The sequence below is a fragment of the Epinephelus lanceolatus genome, chromosome 11 (assembly GCF_041903045.1).
Source record: "Epinephelus lanceolatus isolate andai-2023 chromosome 11, ASM4190304v1, whole genome shotgun sequence".
NCBI lineage: Eukaryota > Metazoa > Chordata > Actinopteri > Perciformes > Serranidae > Epinephelus > Epinephelus lanceolatus.
In genome coordinates this window covers 8,149,494-8,168,973 of record NC_135744.1, presented here as the reverse complement: position 1 = coordinate 8,168,973, position 19,480 = coordinate 8,149,494, and the positions used below count along the sequence as shown (strand labels likewise).

Genomic DNA, 19,480 nt, shown 5'->3' with positions numbered 1-19,480 from the left:
TGGGGCACCATTATCTGCTCAGATTCAGTTAAATGCTTCAAAACTCATTGGACGATGCTTCACAGTGCAGTTGGACAATGACCTGAAGCATATTGCAAAAGCAACCAAAGACATTTTTAAGGCAAAGAAGTGGAATGTTCTGCAATGGCCAAGTCATATCATCTGGGCTTTATAAATAAAATTGATTGATGATTGATTGATTGATAGTAGCCCAAAATATTAATTAAATAGTTTTTATGATCTGACTTCAACAGCAGATTAAAAAGAAAAATAGGAAGTATTAGCTTTACTTTAATTGCAAATGCATACATACTGAATAATGTCCTTTTCTGAGGATAGTACCTATGTCAAAATAACATAAAAATGCAGAGGCTGTTTTTATGTAGGACTAGATACTTTTAATGACAGTTTGCATTTTTAATAGTTTAGTTTATAGCTTTGTATCAGCAGTGTTTCATTGTTCTCATTTTTGTTGCTTTTAATGCATAGATGTACATTAATATCTAAAATCCAGATAATACAGAAAATATCACATTGCAATTCTGTATTCAGTTTTCCCTTTCCACTGAACATAAACAATCTCTTGACACAGTGTTCTCCAAAGTATGGTCCCTGAAAATATCAACCTCTTGCATGTGTTTTTTTGGAGAATAATAGAATGCAAATGCAGGCGGCTGACCTCCTTTACAAGGCCAAGGGTGGCTTGACGAGATCAGCCTCATCCCTGCTGAGTTCTCCTCCCCACCATACAGACCTCTCTGTCATATACACGAACTCATCTACACACGTACACACCAGGCAGAAAGTTGTGTTTTCTCCTGCACACGAACATAACTTGAGTGCAACCCTGGGGACACCAGGACCCTTCTCTCCAGATGGCCAATGCCTCCTCCAGCCCTGCCTGACAGCCTATCACAATTCCTCCACAGATAGTGAGGATTCAGCCACCCTGGACTAACCAACCTTGACATGCCAAGCTCTCAGCGGCAGACACATAAAAATAAAAATATAAACACTTTATCAGACAGAATAGAAAGGAATACACAAGTTGTTTTTTTTTATATTCTGTGATCCTGTCATGTTATGGGTTCCCCTTACTGCTACACAGACTGATGCCCTCATTTGGTTCACAATACATATGTATTTGTAGACTCACATATTATATCTTTATTTAAAGCCGCTACAAGGAACTTTTAACTGGATATGCAAATGAGACCATCGGTGTGAAGATAAGCTATTTCTATATAGTGTATATCCATACCTTTAGGAAACTGTCTCTGAGTCCACCCCTGGTCGCTTCCAGGACAAAATGATTTATGGCACTCAGACGGCACACGTCATCTTACCTAGCTGCTTACATTTATAGTGACTCTTATAAATAGTCACTATTCCTCCTCCTCGAACCGACGTCCGCGGGGAGTTAAAATAGCAGCAATCATCGGGTAAAAGTTCTGTGAAAGCACTGGACTCACCAACAGTCAGCCACGTCTCAGCCACACAGAGAAAATCCAATCCTCGGGAAGTCAGGAAATCCTTCAGGATGAATGTTTTGTTCACTAGCGATCTAGCATTTACCAGCCCAATCCTGGCAGGGGCCGGTGGGTCCACGGCGTTAGCTGTCCGGGGAGCCACACACAGAGGCCGCAGGTTGTGCAGAATCACCCCGCGCCAGCGGGGACGAGGAGAGCAGGGGCCGCGGGGCTGAACACCTCATCCGGGCCGACGACAGGTACCAGCCAGGCGGCGACAGGGTCCAGCGAGTGCCGAGAAATAAAGAGGCGAGGCACTGCTCCATACTCAGTCCAAGAAGCCGTCGAAGTGTTCGCCAAACAGACCTTCACCCTTACCAGCCAACCGCTGCGTCTACTCCAGCGGCGGTGGCGCTTACGCCGAAGAGGTGGAGCTGGGGCACGGCAGAGGTGAGCTGGGATCCCCGATAGGAGTGGGGGCAAAGTTTTCCCGTCTTGTTTTTTCATTCATCCCCAAAACAAACACATGCGCGAGCCAGGTAAGCGTCTTTACGACAATACGCACTAGAGCTCATGGGAAATGTAGGCTTCATTCCGGCAAAACACTACCGCTTTGTCCACAGGGTCGCCAAAATCAACTCAAAATGAAAGTTCCTTGTAGGGGCTTTAAGGTTAAATTTAGATGAAAGAAAATTATTTAACAACATTTGGCTACTTAATTCTTGATATTCTTAATATTTTGCTTAAGATGACCAAGAATGAATATAACTGGACCTACATTCAGAATAAATGACAAGACATTTAGTTTTAGACCAGCTAGCTTTAGTTTACTAACATGTATAACTGAATGTCATCTGCAAAACAATGAAAACATTCAGAGTGGTTTTGACCAATAAAAAGCATATGAGTACAAAATCAGCTCTTAAAACTTAGGTTTGAGACACATCATAAATAATCAGTGAAGCAGAGGAAATGTAATCACCAATCCTGCCGAAAAAAATCTGTCTTTGCTGGGTAAATGTCAAATATAACAACCTTTCCACAGCAGGTTCTTAAGGTATCAGCTCCATTTCACATTTTAATAATTAGCACAATCTCCTGATTGAAAAGGTACCCTTAGATCCGCCAACATATACACTGATGTCTGAAATTACCATTCATCAAAAGATCATTTGCAAGGAATTTTTTTTTTATTTTCTTTGTCACCAGGTGTCTGAATGCCATGTTTTTTAAGATAACACATTGAGTCTCATCAAATAATCTAGCATGTGGTGAGGACAGCTACAACAAAAAGGAAGTAATCACCAACTGCCCCCATAACAACTTTTAGGAATTTAGTGTCAGTAATATCGATCACTGACAGACACTTGCACATGCTGTGATATCCGTAGAGGTGCAGTATTAGGTTTAACTGAAGAGCTGATACTTTTTTTTTTTTTAATAACAAAAGGTTTGAATTTTCTGAGCCACCACCAATTTAATGTATCACAAACAACTGAAAATTGCATTATGATTGAATCTATGCCTTGGTTTTGTAACATTATTGTCCTGGGAGCTCTCTAGGGAACCCCTCCCTTATTTGTAAGAAACACACTAAGTTTATCACTGAGCTGCTAACGCCAGCTTTCTGATTATCCACTGCTTTTCAGTTAAATACAGTATCTAGATTACAAAGTTGAATGGTTCTGTGGCGGGGTCCAAAACTAACACTTGCCACTCACCAATTACGGGTAGATTTTGTCTCTGGCTGGTAAATTTTTAAGACCACTCGCCACTCTGGCAAGTTATTTTTTACCAGTGAAAAATGCATTTTTTTGTTACTGGAGAACGATGCTGGTATCGGCTGGTTTCCTGGCAGAGTAATGTGTATTTCAGGTAGAGACGATCTTTGGTCACGTAAGTGCGTCAGTCATGACGTTAACACAGTGCTCCAAGGTGGATAGCTGTTGTTAGGCTTGTTGGCGAGGCGCAGCTGTGAGGCTAGTGGAGCGTTAGCCACAGCATAACCGGAGGGAGGCACAGCCAGTTAGCCTCCGCTAGCTTCCCAGCTAGCCCCGGCTCTCCATTTGGATCCAACCAGAGCACCGAGCCCCGGTTTGTTATTCAGGTTAAAGTGGGAAGAAGCAGCGGGTTTGTTGGGCAGCTGAGTGAAGCTGAGTGAAGTGGAGCCTGGGGAGGAAACACCGGGACCGTCTGGATGTAATAGTCCGTGGAGGTGCTGTGGTGCTCGGCTGCACAGATAGGAAACCCCTTGGCTGACAGGATGTACCACTCTCTCACTCCACTACTTTCTTAATAGGCTCGTTCGAGATGAACTGCGCCTCGCCTGCAAAGTAGGCGGCCGCCGTGGGGGGCGGTGACAAAAAACTGCAGTGAAGTCGGACAGTTTCCCGACCGTTTCCAGCAGCCTTCAGTCCGTACAGGAAGTCACAGACACACTAACATCCTGTCTGGAATGATGTCAATTCATTAAAAAAGTGACCAGACCCATATATCAGTTTGTTCTCAGTCTCTAGTTGTTTTAATTATGATAGATTAATTTATTAAAATGCTTTACAGGTGATCTGTAGTTTATGTTCATGGTTTATCCTCCATTTGACATGAATTCTCCTGTAAATCAGCATCATATCAGTTTGACCTGTCCCCTCAACTACACAGGCTGAATAAACTCTGTTTGACTATAAGGTTCATATTTTCAGAGGAAAAAAAAATACAAGGCAACAGCTTTCATTAAAGATCAATCAGATACAGTCAGGGCTTCACATCTGTACACGTTATTTTAAGAATCCTCACATCCCACTGACCACAAGTGTCTGTGTTGCTAAATACTTCAATAATTAAAAAAGTCCAATATTAATATACAGTAGACTCTGTATAGTTTATGATGAATGACAACTAAACTTCACCATCAGTCACACAACATGTTTTCTGTTACAGAATAAACCTTCAGATCAGACAAATACAATCTTAATCTCTAAAATTCAACAAAAATGAAAAGTTTATCTAAAACATCATCTTGTTGAGTTGACATCTAAACCAATCAGCTGTTAGATCAGGTGAGAGCCAGGCGGTGCAGTCAGTGGAGAGCAACTGCAGCACCTGGCTCTAAAAACTGCGGCCGCCTTGCTCTCGAGGTTTTATCGCCGTCCACTTTTGTAATACGTCAGAGCAAGTCGGGATGAAGTCGGACACCAAACTAACCAGCATGCATTGTGTGCCGATCGCCGGTGATCGAATCTGCGCAGGCCTGGCTCATCTCAAACGAACCTATTGTTAATGTACCTCCATGCTCTGAACCCCCGTAGAAGAAGAAGAAGAAGTAAGAAAAAGTATCATGTGGCGATGCTGGCCAGGTGTTGCGGAGCCTCCCACAAAAAAAAAACAAAACAAAAAACTAAAGCAAAAGAACCTGCTGAGGCTGAGATTTTACCAACCGACAACCAAGAGACGGAGGTTAATGTTGCTGCTGCTGCTGCTCCCGCCGCCGCCGCCACCCCCCAGTCTCATCCACCAGCAGCATTAAGTGACTTGACTTTTTTTCCTTTAAATTATTAATTATTTGGTTGGCTGGTAAAATATCTGCCTGGCTGGTAAAAATTTTACTTACCAGCCAGCCTGGCTGGTAAGTGAAAAAGTTAGTTTTGGACCCTATTCTGTGGGATTTAGACAAAGGATGAAAAGATATGCAAAAGATGTGTATACTGTGAATTGTTATTGATTGCAACCATCTGCTGTGATTGCCAATGAGAGCAAACCAGGACAGGATGAGTCCGGCTGAGGCTGTTGGAAGAGAGAAAAGCACAGCCATGTCATCCTCCCCACCCTGTAGTTTATCATTGTTCAGCTGTGTGGTGTCATCTTTCCTGGCAATTAGCCTGCAGCACTCCTTCTCTTTAGTGATAGAAGGGCAGCCATGTAATTATAGGAGGTTGGTCCGGAATCCGCTGTCAACACACATGCTGTGATGTGGGAGGAACAGGCCTTTTCTGGTCTTCCTCTTGGTTTGGTGCGGAATTATTTGAATGCAAAGCAAGGCAGCCAATTGATTAGAAAGGTTTGAATTGAAGCCCAGAAGTAAAATGCAAAACGTCTGGGTTCAGAGTTGATAGATGGGAGGGTGATGCATGGGACAGGAGTGTTAATACGGCTCATTATGAGGTGTGATCCAGCGCCTGGCATATTAATGAAACACATCTTTAACTCTTGATATTTGCAGCTGTCAGTGTACTGATCCCCTCTCTCTGGGCCTGTTGTATTTCACTACTATAAGACTGTATCTATTTCTGTCTTTAATCATATCCTCTACATCTAAAGCCTTAGATAACCAAACAGGAAGCAAGGGCCAACACCTGGAGAGATGAATAGAAAAAAATATAACACCAGAGCTCAGAAATGGCTGAGCAGAGGAATTACACCCTCTGAGTGCATGGCCAGTGGTCATGACTCATGACCTTGGCTGGGCAGCCTGAAAGTCTCTAAACAGACTTTGCATGGAGCAGGGGAGGTGCAAAGCACTGACGAAAGCCCGAAACAACACGACAGACAACACGTGCAGCTGTAGATCAGTGCAGACCATTTTCCACCTGCTGGAATGTGCAGATTACTCTTGGTGTAGCCCAGAAATCCTGGCAGAACCCACCCAATCAGCTGTGGCCTGCAAACAATATCTGAGATTGCTATGGACTCAAAAAGAAGAGGGCCCGAAGCCTTAACTTTGATTTATAGTGTAAAGTTGAGGGCTTGCAGCATAGCTTTAGTGGCTATTTGCATAGACATTGTAGCTACGTCATCATGCAATTTCCGACAAGTTTTTGATGCTGGCAGGCTGTTGGTAGTAAAGACCATGATCACCACTTTGTCACAGTGAATGAAAGAACAAACATGCTGATTGCACAGCAGCAGTCTCTTATTCAGTAATGAGACAAGGCGAGAAGACTTTATCTGGATGTAACTCCAGTGACAGTATATAAGTAATGTTTATGCGCATGGCCCACTGTCACACTATGTCAGAAACTAAAGTGAAGCTGTTACAGTGGGGAATATAGGAGACAGCCCGATCATGTACATAAATCTGTCTACATCTGTTTAGTGTTGCTATCTGTGGGGGAAATCCATAAATGTATAATAACACATAATAACTAGATAAGCCAAGATAGCGCCTCTTCAGATCAATGGAATTGCTCCCATGGTGCATATGCCAAAAAAAAGTTTCTAGCGTCCGGGTTTCCTTCTGGGGCTTGTGGCCCACTGAATATTCACAATAGTGTCAACTTTACATTGTGATGACCTCACAGATTTTTCTTATCACCTTTCTGGCCTCCAAGAAGCAAAGTATAAAACCTCCATGGATAAAAAATTCACAATAGAAAGAGACATAATCGACCTTGTTTGCAGTTGGAGGTGTCCTGTTTTATAGACCTCTCTTTTAAAATGGTGATCTATAGGAAAATGCTTTTGGGCTGCAGGGGAATTTTTCACTGCAATACCGGAAGTGGCCACTGGAAAAATTTGGAGGCCAGGCTGAGTGACGTTCGAAGGGGCCTGAAATATCTGACACTAAACTAGAAATCATAATCTGGAGTTCTTACACCCCCTTGATTGCATTAAGCATAAATCTGGCATTAAATACCCCTGAGTAAGTGTTAGAATTTCACATAGACTGTAAAAAATAATAGATGTAGCTATCATGGCATAACTTGTTGGTTTGTAGACTTAAGTTCTGAAGCTTTTTCTGAAGTTCAGCTATTTTTTGGAACCAGTAGTGACCATATTTGGTGGAGAGGGAGGGGTAGATCTGACTCATACACTGTAGCTACACCTCGCAGACAGCCTGACACTCAGCTATGCCCTTAAATGTGCATAACTTTAAGCCTTAATAAAATGTAAACGGGTAAATATATAAAAATTCACCTTTGTACAGTTGTCATGAAATTAGCTATAGTGACCATTTTATGTATCAGGCTGTAAACATGTTTATTTCTGCTGCAAAGTTGGGCATTTTAACATGGGGTCTATGGAGATTGACTTGCTTTTAGAGCCAGCCTCAAGTGGCCATTGAAGGAACTGCAGTTTCTTTAATTTTTCCAGTCCAGAGCTTGCTGTTTTGTTTTTTAAAATGTTCATGTTTATTTTGCAACACCTGTGGTTACTGGCAGTAACGTCAAACGTCAGTAGTACAGGTCTCAGAGTTCAGTTCTTGATGACACATCTATTGACCACAGGTACTAGCAAACCCACCTTGAGCAGTTACGCCATCAGAAATGCAACAGAAGAAGAGCAGCCTGTGTATCTGTTTACAGTGCAACCAAACAAATTGTGGACTAAGAGGGTCATCATCTCATAGGGCTCTAGTTTCCTGGCGCGGCGCAGAGTGGCGCAGAGGGGCGAACCCCGCGCAGAGCTAGTTTCGAGCAGCGACAGGTGCGCTGAGATGGGTGTGGCGGCGCAGCAGGGGGAGGTGTCGACAGATCCAGCTTGGCGCAGTGACAGTTTTGTGCCAAAAGACTTCGCCGAAGGTGTGCTAAAAGCTCGCCAGCTGAAACCAGGTCTACTGTCAGCGCAGGCAGAGGGCAGCCGGTGTAAGCCGAAGTTTGACTGACCGGCGGACAGTGCGCACATGTCACCAAAACCTCACAGGCAGGTTTCCAGAATATCAGGCACATTAACAATGCAATAAATACCCAAAAAAACACTATTCAATGCAACTATATGCAATCAGCACATAAATGTATCTCTATATCGACTGTCCCATCACATCTGATGTCAGATCCAAGGGGATTGGCACCGTTTGGCACGTTTGGTATGCGTAATGGAAACCCAACCTGATTTGATTAACACAGCTGCAAACTAATGAGTTCACATCCCTCTCAGCCAACCACAAACAGCCACAGCATCAGATAGGGAGTATATATTCAGCATCTGTCATCTTAGAAAAGTCAAAAGAAAAGAAACAGAGTGCGAGAGAGAAAGAGAGAGCGCGCACGCGCACGAGAGAAACAAAACATTGATTTACAATTGTGGTGACCTCCTCCCAGGCTACCTTTGCATCATCAGCCCGTGGAGGTCTGCTCGCAGTTCCGTATATTCGGACACTGCAAGCAGACCTCCCGGACCAAAACATCAGTTTCCTCCTGGGAGAAGTTTGGCCGTCTGACGCTGCTGCTCTCTTCTGCCATGGCGAATTGAGTAAAACTCTCATTATGCCTTCACGCGGCGCATTTAAGGACGAGGAGAGGGGCTCATTTGATTGGTTTGATGTGTGTAAAACCCACTCCTCGCTCTTTCCAACTTGCACAGGTAGGAGGGACAGAGGTGGGAAAGAGGAGTAGCTGCGCCAGTGCACACGGTGTACCAAACTTGCAAAATCCGCCTGGCCACACCCAGTTGGTGAAGCACAGGTGCGTTGCGCCCCTGCCTCGCCCGGTCTGCGAAACTAGAGGCCATAGTGTCATACAAGGTCATAATCAAATGTTGTCTTCCACTTGAGACGGCGTGTACATGCTGCAGCTTTTGTCATTCGCATCATGTCCAGACTCTCATGCATCATCTCCTGTGAATCCATTGTGCAAGAAAATATGCAATTTGATCCCACACAAGACAGGCAAACTACACCAGTAACAGTGAACTCTGTTATATAAAGATGATTAGGGAATAGAAATGCACTGAATGGCTTTTACTGTCGAAATTATGTCCATAAATAGTAAAATGTTTGTCATGAGAAAAATCTGAAAGAGTATAACTTTAAAAAAGACATTTCCACCAGTGAACAACATCATTATTTGTGGTATAAATGTGATGTTTTGGTAAGTTTCTTCTTTGCTGTTTATTGTTGGCTTTTGGGTGATGAGTGGTTGCTGGCGTAGGTATAGTGAGAGCAGAGCATTACCCACTGCCTTCAACCCCCTCCTCTGGAAACTGGGAGCAGCCGACAACCTCTTAGCAGGTTTTGATTGGTGCTGAAGATGTTGTTTCCACGTGGAAAACGCTAGTCCCTCCTCCTTTTCTCTCTCCTAAGCTCTCTCTCCCTCCGTCTCTCTCTTTCTCCCTCCCTCCCTTTGCTTTTGTGGCTGACGGAGACCTGACTTTGCTGTGTAGACTCTCCCCCTCCCTCAGCATCATCCCATCTTTTCTCCCTCCCTCTCTTTTTTTTTGCTCTTGCCTGTTCGCTACAGTCCGCTGATAAGGAGCACTCAGATGGGCAGCAGCTAGAGCCGTTTGGGCTGTCACCGCAGACCAAACAACATTATTATTTAACCTGTCGCTATGTTTGCCTCTATTTGGTATGCCAAGAAGCTAGGAAGGCGACTTGTACAGAACAACCGGAAAGCTAAAATGCTCAAAGACAAGGTAGGTCCGACACTGTGTGTGCTTTACTGATTTACTTTGGACTGTCAAAACAGGTACAGAATACAATTTAATGGAAGATCTGTGTGACAGACACATCTTTCAAGCTCAGCTTCTGATAGTCATTTTCATGAAAGGTGGTTCTCTATGTAGTCAAGATGTACAATTTAAGAAGTGCTGCAGCAGGTAGTACTACTTCAATTCACCTGTTGATTAATAGTGTTGTTGACGTCTGTGTTAGTGATTTGACTTTGGGGGTAAATTAGTTGACTTTGCTCAACTGCGTCCTTTCTGCTTCATTTGAGGGGAAGAATGAGCAATGAGGGACACAGACCCTGTTGCCAAAATTTTGTATTTTGACCCTGCCTATGCACTATAAACTCAGGAGCTCACTCTATCTCAACTCATTAAGCAACCACAGATTCGCCTATCTCAGTCATTTTGTCCCTGAGCGCCAGTTTCCTTCACTGACATCTTTTAAGTCATCTGCCTTCAGCACAGCCAAGTTTTGACACTGCAGACTCTGCTCTCACAAGCAATTCACCCGCTGGAGTCATCTGATAGATGAACCTGACTGCAAATTTACTATACTGACAGGAAAGTGAGCTTTTCCTGGCTGCTTATGGATGCTCTTTTTTTCCCCACAATCATGCTGTTTACGCTCATCTTCAAAAGAGTGAGATGTCTTTTGCCGGGGGGCTACAAATACTGATGTGGCTGAATATAGGAATGTCAAATGAATACAGACTGCTAGAGGCAGGGCCTAAGGCTGCTGATGGTCAGTCCAGTTTTTTTGCTGACTCACCAACTTCTGTTTAGCAACACCATCAGGTCAAAATTTCACGGTGACTAACATGGCCCCATCACGAGAAAAAACCTCTGTCCCGATTAACATGACATTTGCTGTGGATGTCCATTTGGAATAAACCTGATATGTTTTGTGACCCACTGATTGCTCCTCATGTGCAAGCATCAGAACCCGTGACCTCTCCTCTGGTGCCACTCAGGACAAACTTCAAAACTTTAGGTCAGCTGCCAGTCAGGCAGCACATGGGGTGTGTTGAGCTGCACAGGCTTTAGGGGCTGCTAGTGGAGCTTTAGACTGTTACCCTTCTTTCCTACCAAACAGGCACATGCAATAGCAAGGAGCAAGTCAGTCTCCTCTGAAGTTTGACCCCCAAATATGCTGACCTCCACAACACTAATGGCATTCAGGTATGAACAATCAGCGTTATGATGGCACCAATTTCAGTGGAGAAAGGAGAAGCTAATTTTGATAATTGTGTTATCTTTGGTAAAAAAGAAAAAAATCTCAAGCATGGTGGTAGATATCAGAGAGGATGGGGACACCAAGTTAAAAAGCTAATCATGTTTCAGTATAGTGAAATGTAAACTACAGCTCCTTTACATCAGGCAGCCAAAATATTAAAACCACTGACAGGGGAAGTGACTAACATTGATCACAATGCAATGTTCTGCTGGGAAACCTTGGGTCCTGGCACTCATGTGAATGCTATTTGGCACGCACCCCACATCCAAGCACTGCTACAGACCAAGTACCACCTGTGTTGAAACGACACTCCCAGATTGCAGTGACCCTCCTTACAGGGCAATACACCATGCCACACAGTAAAAACTGCTAAACAATGGCCCAAGGAATGTGACAAAGAGCTCAAGGAGTCAACCTGGCCTCCAAATTCCCAAGATCTCAATCTGATTGTGCATCTGTGGGATGTGGCAGTGCCCCAGAATGCATGTGTCCATGCCTCAACAGGTCAGAGCCCCCACTGTGGATCGGACTTTGCACTGACCTGTCAAGAAATGGACCTCTGGGGGTGTCCTGTAGTGTCCAGAACCACGGCGTAAGCAGATCCTTTGAGTCCTGTGGGTTGCAAGATGGGGTACCAGCACGTCGCATAGATGCTCAATCAGATTGGGATCTGGGTAATTTTGAGGCCAGGTTGACCCCTTTAGCTCTTTGTCATGTTCATCATGCCATCCCTGAGCAGTTTTTTAGGTGTGGCGGGGCGCATTATCCTGCTGTGGGCGCCAGTGCCATCAGGGAGTACTGTAGCTGCATTATTTTACTGTCAGCCAGTGGTGGCTGGCTGAACTGAACAACTACAGTACAGTCTCAAGGCAAATGCAGTTTACACATCAGCCTGTCTGCGAGGGTACCATTTTGGTCCATGTGACGTAAATGTCCTCATCCGCCCATTTGTGTATGGGGCTGCACCAACCCTCATGCAGACGTCCATGTGTAGCCCATTTTTTGTGGCCACACAGACTGCATGCATACTGCCCATGCTTCGATTATAAAACATAGATTCTTTGTCCATACTCCAGTCCAACACAGTGCTGTTATGCCAGCTGCGGCTGAAGCACCACAATGAAGTTAGCTGAATATTCAACAGACATTAACTCTGGACCCAGTGGCGTCTTCTGTGTTTCCCGGACCCTTATTTGTGCCATTAATGGTACTGCATGTGCGTCAACTACAGTTGGCTGTGGACACTCAATGCAAAAAGTATGCCCAAGCCTAAACTGTCATCGAATATATCCTTGCCTAAAGGCACCTTAACAGTAGTTATTGAGTGTCATGGGAGAGGATTTCTCATTCACTACTTAAAACCAGTCCTCCCAGCTGTTGTTTTTTAGCTAAATGAGAAATAGTTTTGGCCACAAGCCAATTTTTTTAACCTTTACACCATCTGTAGGCTTCAAGTTCCTTCCTTGTGTCTTTTTTAGCACTTTGATGCACGCATACCGCCTTTGCCATCACAGGTGTGATCTCACAACTTTTGCTGTGGACTGGCTCTGCGTTAATTGCAGCATCAGTCCTACTGATTATACTCTAGCTGCGTACGTAATCTGTGACACCTGCAGTGTGTGTGCCAAGGCCACATTCACATGAACAAAAAGCAGCATGCTGCTTAGCAACCAATGTTTGTGTTTGTGAGTGTGTGTGTGGCGTATAGAAGGGATGAGGTGGAGGCTGACAGAGCACTGAAGCAGAGTGCTTGTATTTTACCTAAAGGCCCAGGGTAGAGTGGAGGGGGCCGGTAATGGACATAATGCATTGAGATGATGCATTTGCACATTTCAAAACAACAGTGGATGAGCAGAAACATACATATACTCATAGTGCAGAGTATAGAACATATGTATACATCTAATGGTCTGACTGCTAATAGATGCGTAAAAGGAATAATGAAAATGGCATTTTAAATTTAACTTCTCCAACTTTGTGATATAACTTTCTGAACAGCAGGGAATTTTGAGATCATTCACATTCTCATATTAATGATACAGTAATATCCTGTTATTAAGTTCAAGTAATACAGTTTGAACTTTTTTTTCAGTGTGTGTTTAGGTTTATATTATTTTAAGGTAAATAAGGATTGGAGGTGTGAGAGTTTTTGGGGGTACTCATGGAAATAAGGAGGTGTAGCCGTCCTACCCTGTCTGCATGACAGTCTGAAGTAAAAGGCCTGCTGGTTGGACTGGTGGCATAAAGTGATGGAGCTGTGGGGGTACGTACATGTAAGTGTGTACATAAAGTACATTTACTGTATATGTGTATGTGTGGTCATGCTTAATGCACTGACAGAGGCATGAGAGCAGACTTTTCCTCCGCACAGCTGGAAAGCAACTAATTGAAGCGATGTGTCATGTGTGATGTTTAATACAACAGATTTCTGTTTTTATTGGCAAGCTTCAGGATTTCACTTCGGATATATGTTCTGAATCGACTAGAATATGTGAAGGTTTTTGAGTCGTGAAGAACTCAATTTAGCTCATCTTAGTTTTAAAGTAATGTCATTGATTTGTTGTCTTTGAAATGCCTTTCCAACAGCCATTCCTTCCTTTTGAAGAAGACAAAAATGTTACAGTTCGATACCTCAGAAAAGGGCCCTCAGTCAGAAAACAATATAGATCTAAATCCCTGCTATTGAATCTAAAGTTCAAACTGCTGAATGAAACAGGAGATAAGTCTAAAGCAGGCTGGTGTTCATTTTCAGTATCAGTAGAATTGTTGCTTGGTTCATCCTCTGCGCTGTTTTAGTAATAGTTCCTTTCTTTTCTTTTCCTCTCCCAGGACGAATTATTTCCCCCACACAACTCATTATTCTGTTGCAATTAAAACAGACACCTCACCTGTAGCAGAACAAGTCGGTGCAGCAGTGCTGTGAAATCAAATTGGAAAAGAACTCTTTTCAATTACTGTATCTGCACCATCCGTGCCGCATCTAAATTTACCCATGTGTCAACTCCTCACAGAGAAAGGCTGTTTAATGTCCTCGTTCAGAGATCCTTATTTTTGCTGCAGACTATTACTTTTGTATCCAAGTTTCTACAAATAGTGCACTGCCAGAAAGTTAGTCATTTTAAAGTTTCTCTCAGAAGATGTCTTGAAATAATTTGAACACAACTTTAATTGTCAAGTAGCCTAAAAGAGTGGGTCATAAGTAAGATGTTCATGCAGGCTTGCTGCATGATTTCAGATTTTATCCCTATTATCAGCTCTATCTCTGTGAATTATATCAGTCTGCAGTCCCCCAGAGAGGCTCAGTTCAAAGCTGTTTCACAGCAATTTAGTGTACATTTATCATGTAGTGGTACTATTTTGGTAACGAAAGGGCAAAGCAGTGGCAAAAAAAGAGAATTGAAGGGCTACTTCTAAAATTAGACCACAGATATCAGGTTATATTATGGTCAGTGAGTGAGCAAAGCAGTACTAGTGAGGTAGGGAATGAGTCACCAGCTGACATGAAGCAAAGGGTGGGTTTTGCCTGACACCATGAGGTTATACACTATTATGTATCCTGTTAAAGATTATATCACAGGTCAAACCAATTGCCACAGTAAATGTTGGCATTATACGTTACTGCAAACCAGTGATGTGTTACATTTGTAGGTTATTATGAAGTGGATTATTGAAACTTTGGATTTCAGCCATGCTGTGGTCAACATGTGGTTAGGTTTAGGCACCAAAGAACACTTATGGTCAGGAAAAGATCATGTTTTGGCTTAAAATACTCAGATTTGGGGGCACAATCCCTGCTGGAAAAGCACCAAATTATTGGTATAAAAACAACAGCTTTTCCTGGCACTAACTTTATTGGAAAAACATTGACAAACTGCTAAAAAACAACCTGTTTGGTTGTTTGTTGGTCTTAAACAGTGGTCTGCAGCTTGACAGGCATCTCGCCTTGGTGACATGCCATCCACTTTCCTCCTCCACCTCCTGATGAAAAAGTCAGCTCATATAGTACATCATTTTTAAAACACTGATATGATACTAATGAAATATACAAATGCAAGGTATTCATGGTTTGCAGAACATACAATACTAACATTTTCTTCTGGCAACCGGGCTGCACAGCTACTGTCTGTGTTTAAAACTGTGTCTAGACCAAAACTGGAGATGAGGTGAAGAATAAATAACCAAAGACTAGCCAAATTATGTCATCATTTCATTTCTGTGGCTCCAAATGATGGGCTTCCTGTAACAAGCTATTATGACTTTAAGATGTTGGATAGATATTTTCTGTGCTGTTCATATTATTTGGATGCTTATTTGTTTTCTAGATGGTCTAACCTTAAGACCAAATGAGCAATTCAGGTGACCAGGTGTATTAATTTGATCTTATTCTGTACTACATTAAAATATGTTATTATCAAATATTAATTGTCAGATAAAAATTAATATTAACTCAAGACAAATATGAGCACAACAGTCTTTCTCTTCCTCTCTGTCATTTATTCACAGGGTGAGTGAGAGCCACTGAGGGCTACCTGGCTCTCAACTTCAAATGGTAGCGTGCTCTCCAAACACCCCAAATTAATCTGTCTCTACAGCTGTCCACAGCCAGGATCATAGCAGCCCCTACAGCTGTTGAATGGCTGTCTGCTGTCAGAGATATCGTAATTACAAACTGAGCCCACGTAAATAAGCCAACAAAGTAGTACATAAATATGACAGGGGAGGGGTTTGTTTAATACCGGTGTTGCAGAGATATGATTATTTAAAAATATATTTTTTACAGCCCGAAGTTCTTGAAGTTCCCTCAAGCCAGAAGTAAACCTTACAAAAATCACAAGACTTAATGTGTGATGAGCACTTGAAGGCAGCATATGCTGCATCATTAGCTGACTGGAGAAAGAGGAGTGCTACTGTGTCTTAACACTACAGTGTGCTTATTCTTTGAACAGGCAGTGTGGGTAATCTGCTGAGAAAGGCTTTTTGTGTAAACAAACTGCTACTGTACAGCACGGCAGAATCTAAGCTAAAAACTTAAATTGGAAAGCTTGCAGCCTGGCTTTAAAGGGACAGTTCACTCCAATATCAGAAATCATGAACCTTTTACTCAAGATAATCCACAGGCCGTGTTGTGACCAGATCTCTTAGAAACTACTTGCTTTCTCCCAAACTTTACCCATCAACCATTTCACTGCTCAAATGCAGCATACATCTAGTGCTAGCTCACCTAGTACCACTAAGCTAGCTGGGAGGAACAGCATTAATGTTCACATCTCGTGCTGTCAACAGCACGAGCCTCTCATCCATGAGTAGATGTACACATAGGACTCTCAAATTGACGTTGATCTGTTTTCTGACGCAGTCACTTAGAGTTGATTTGCCTTATCTTTAAAAACATCTCTAATCAGACGATACCTGAATATGATCCTTTTTGTGTTGGGGTCTGATCTCGGACTGTCCTGACTCCACACCTGATCAGCAAACTTTCTGTTGCCGCTCTCCTCCTTGATAGTTTGCCCAGTTAGCACAAGCTAACACATCAACAGCACTAACACCCAACACTGAAGCGTTAAGCGGCCCCCACAAACTCACTCCGATACCGAAGCTCAACTCCACTTGTTAAACGTAACTGTTCGGTAACATTAGCCGTATGATGCTAACAGCTAGCCCTGTCATCTTGTGTGTTCCCCCGTCACTATTTAGCAAGGGCACTACGGCTACATCCTGGGTTGAGCACCGCCCAGGACGACTGTGATTGGTTTAGAGAAACAAAAACAAGTGTTTTTTTTCTCCCTGTAGCAGAATGGTAATAAGGTCTTTCCAGACCTTTCTCAAGTGCTGACACAGCCCTGTGGAGATAGGTCTGGCCAGGTGAGACTGATCTTGAGTAACGGGTCATGATTTCTGGAAAGAACTTTTGTTTTGCTCTGATTTTTTTTAATCTCAGTTTTTTGTTGCTCTGAGCACCACAAGCCCAGTGCCATTACATTGGAGAGAAGGTAGACATCTCTACAGCTGATATCTCTATCACCTGGCAAATTACACCAAAACAATCTAGACTGATGAACAGCACTACAGGTTTGATTTTTACAGGGTGAACTGTTCCTTTAACTGTTGTGGCAGTTTGACAGGAAGCAGCTATGTCTCAGTGCGAATGGTATGGGCCATGTTCAAATAGCGTTCACTGTCAGAATCACCTGAATGACATCTCTTTCCAAGAGCGTCTTCAAACACACTCACCCACTCATCACCATGAACCACCCTGTTCCTTTCTAGTCTTTGTTAGCATTGTGTCCAGCTGAACAGCGGCTGTTCCCTCGCTCATTTCAAGCTGGATTTTCAGTAAACTGGACTCACAGAAACTGAAAAGAAAGCATCTGTTTTCTCTTGCTCTTGCTTGTCTTTTTTGTATAAATATCAACCAATCAGACTTTATTAAGAGATTGTCAAATAGGTGATAAACAGCTGAGTACCAAATTGATAAATTGATTTATTTTAATAATTTTATTTTTTATCTGTAAAAAATATCAAACATTGGCTGCTTGCACAAATCCTGCTCATTGGCTTGGTTTTTGTTTGATCATAAAGATCGAACCTTTGGGCTCTGCTTACTGATTTTCAACATTTTTCGTCACACATTTTTTCTCTCCCCCTCTGCCTCTCTCTTCCATTTCCATTCTCATGGATTAACTTGCTCTATTCCAAATCTCTCTCTCTCCCCCTGCCTCTCTTTTACTCTCCTGTGGTTGCTACTCTCATGATGTCCCGGTGGCAAAGCAGCCATTTGCTGCGTGGGAACCAGCTCCTTTCGATAATGGATGTGCACTCCAGTAGCTTGATAGCCTAGTGGGTTTTTGAGAGGGCCTGATGTCAAGCATCTGGAGAACCGAGTGACATGGAAACATGGCAGCGTGTGATGGGGTTTTTTGGTTTGACTTTTTCTTATGTATTTTTTTAAGCCTGTCTACATGTCTGCTGCGAGCACAGCACAGTTTTCACCTTCTGCTTTCCCTCTACCTCCTTTATGTGTACCTGCAAGTTATCAATGTCACACCAGGCGAGTCTAATCCTGCAGTCATCCAGCACTGAAGCAGAGAGCGTCGCTGCTTCTAGGCAGCCCGGGCCCCGGGTCTAAGTTGTTCTAACATCCACATATCCTCCTGTAGCCTAATCCACCGGAAGACAGGCGGGGAGAAAATGAGGAAGACACATGAGAGGCGAGTTTGTGTGGGAGGGAGATGGTCGTGGCCTGCAGGAGGGAGAAGAGGTCACTGACAAATGAGCAAATGAAAGAGACGAAGAACAAAAAATGAGAGAAGGCAGAATAGGAGGAGGCAGACAGGTAGATGAAGTCGCTCATCTCTCTCTTTTCTGGCAGAACCTCTTCTCTCTGATTGCTCCAATCACAAAAGAGTGAGACAAAAGGTTAAAGCTGCTCTATTCTGAATATTTTCAACTAGCCCCGAGCCAGTGTTCAGTGTTGTATTTGATTTACCTCCCACTGCAGTGACTACGTTCTTGTTTCCATTTATTTTTTTGCTCATTATGGCGTGTTTGTGTTTGAACGGGTGGATGTTTGTTTGTGGCCTGCGCTGTTGCTCCACCTCTTTTCCTGACGTGCTCCATTGATCTGTCTCTAATCTAGTTTTGGCTTCCTGACAGAGCTGACTTCCCCCAGGCATTAATTATGCCTCCATGTGATTTATATCAGTGGGCTCCAGCACCCAGCACTCTCCCCTGCCTAATCCAATCGGATCCACGTCTGTGGCCCAGCCACTGCAGCTCTCACCCAATCAGATATATTGAGTATGTGTCGCAAGTGTTTCCCCCTGCTTACACTCCCCCAGAGCGATCTGTCCTCGACAGCTGCACTACATCCATTGTTTAAAAGTCCTGCTATGTAAAGAATGCACCGTGTCACACCGAAACACAGCTGTTAACAGGGCTGATGTGTCCGGCACAGAGCCTCTAATCCACATAAACTCCTTCTCATGGATGAGAAGTTGATTTTGAAAACAGTATAAGCTGGTATCTAGAGGTACAGCTGATCCACGGATTATTTTACTTCTGAAGATGTGGGAAATAAGTGAACTTATTTTCTTCATTGGGATATCTTTACTAAAACAGGATGACGGGTTGTTTGTAGAAGCTGTCTGACCTGTTTGGTGACATCTGTCAGTCAGGGTACATTTGGATCTACAAAACTAGGCTCAGATGAGCTTTATGGGGAAGCGACAGTGGGACAGCATTATGAGCAGCTCGTCCCTGGGCTACGCTTTCCACGGAGGGAGTGTTCCAAACCTCCTGTCCCCTCCACGCTGTGAGGGCCTGGGGACCCTCAAGAAAAGACTGTCCATGGAAATGCTGCGAGGCTGGGCCCCGGACCTGGGGAGCCTGAGCATGG

The 19,480-nt window shown here is 43.4% G+C and overlaps 1 protein-coding gene across 15 annotated transcripts in view; it reads left to right on the top strand.

Annotated features, from left to right (window-relative positions):
* The window catches only part of dlg2 (discs, large homolog 2 (Drosophila)), a 273,799-nt gene that overhangs the window by 160,333 nt on the left and 93,986 nt on the right, over window positions 1-19,480 (top strand). For 3 of the 15 annotated variants that reach the window (XM_078172188.1, XM_033642578.2, XM_078172186.1), the window contains exon 1: window positions 9,620-9,815. The exons of the other annotated variants lie outside the window; for them this stretch is intronic. In XM_078172188.1, the coding sequence (XP_078028314.1) occupies window positions 9,732-9,815 (84 nt within the window). In that variant the 5' untranslated portion in view covers window positions 9,620-9,731. Of the gene's footprint in view, window positions 1-9,619; window positions 9,816-19,480 lie in introns of those variants that run through there. 15 annotated transcript variants of the gene reach the window in all.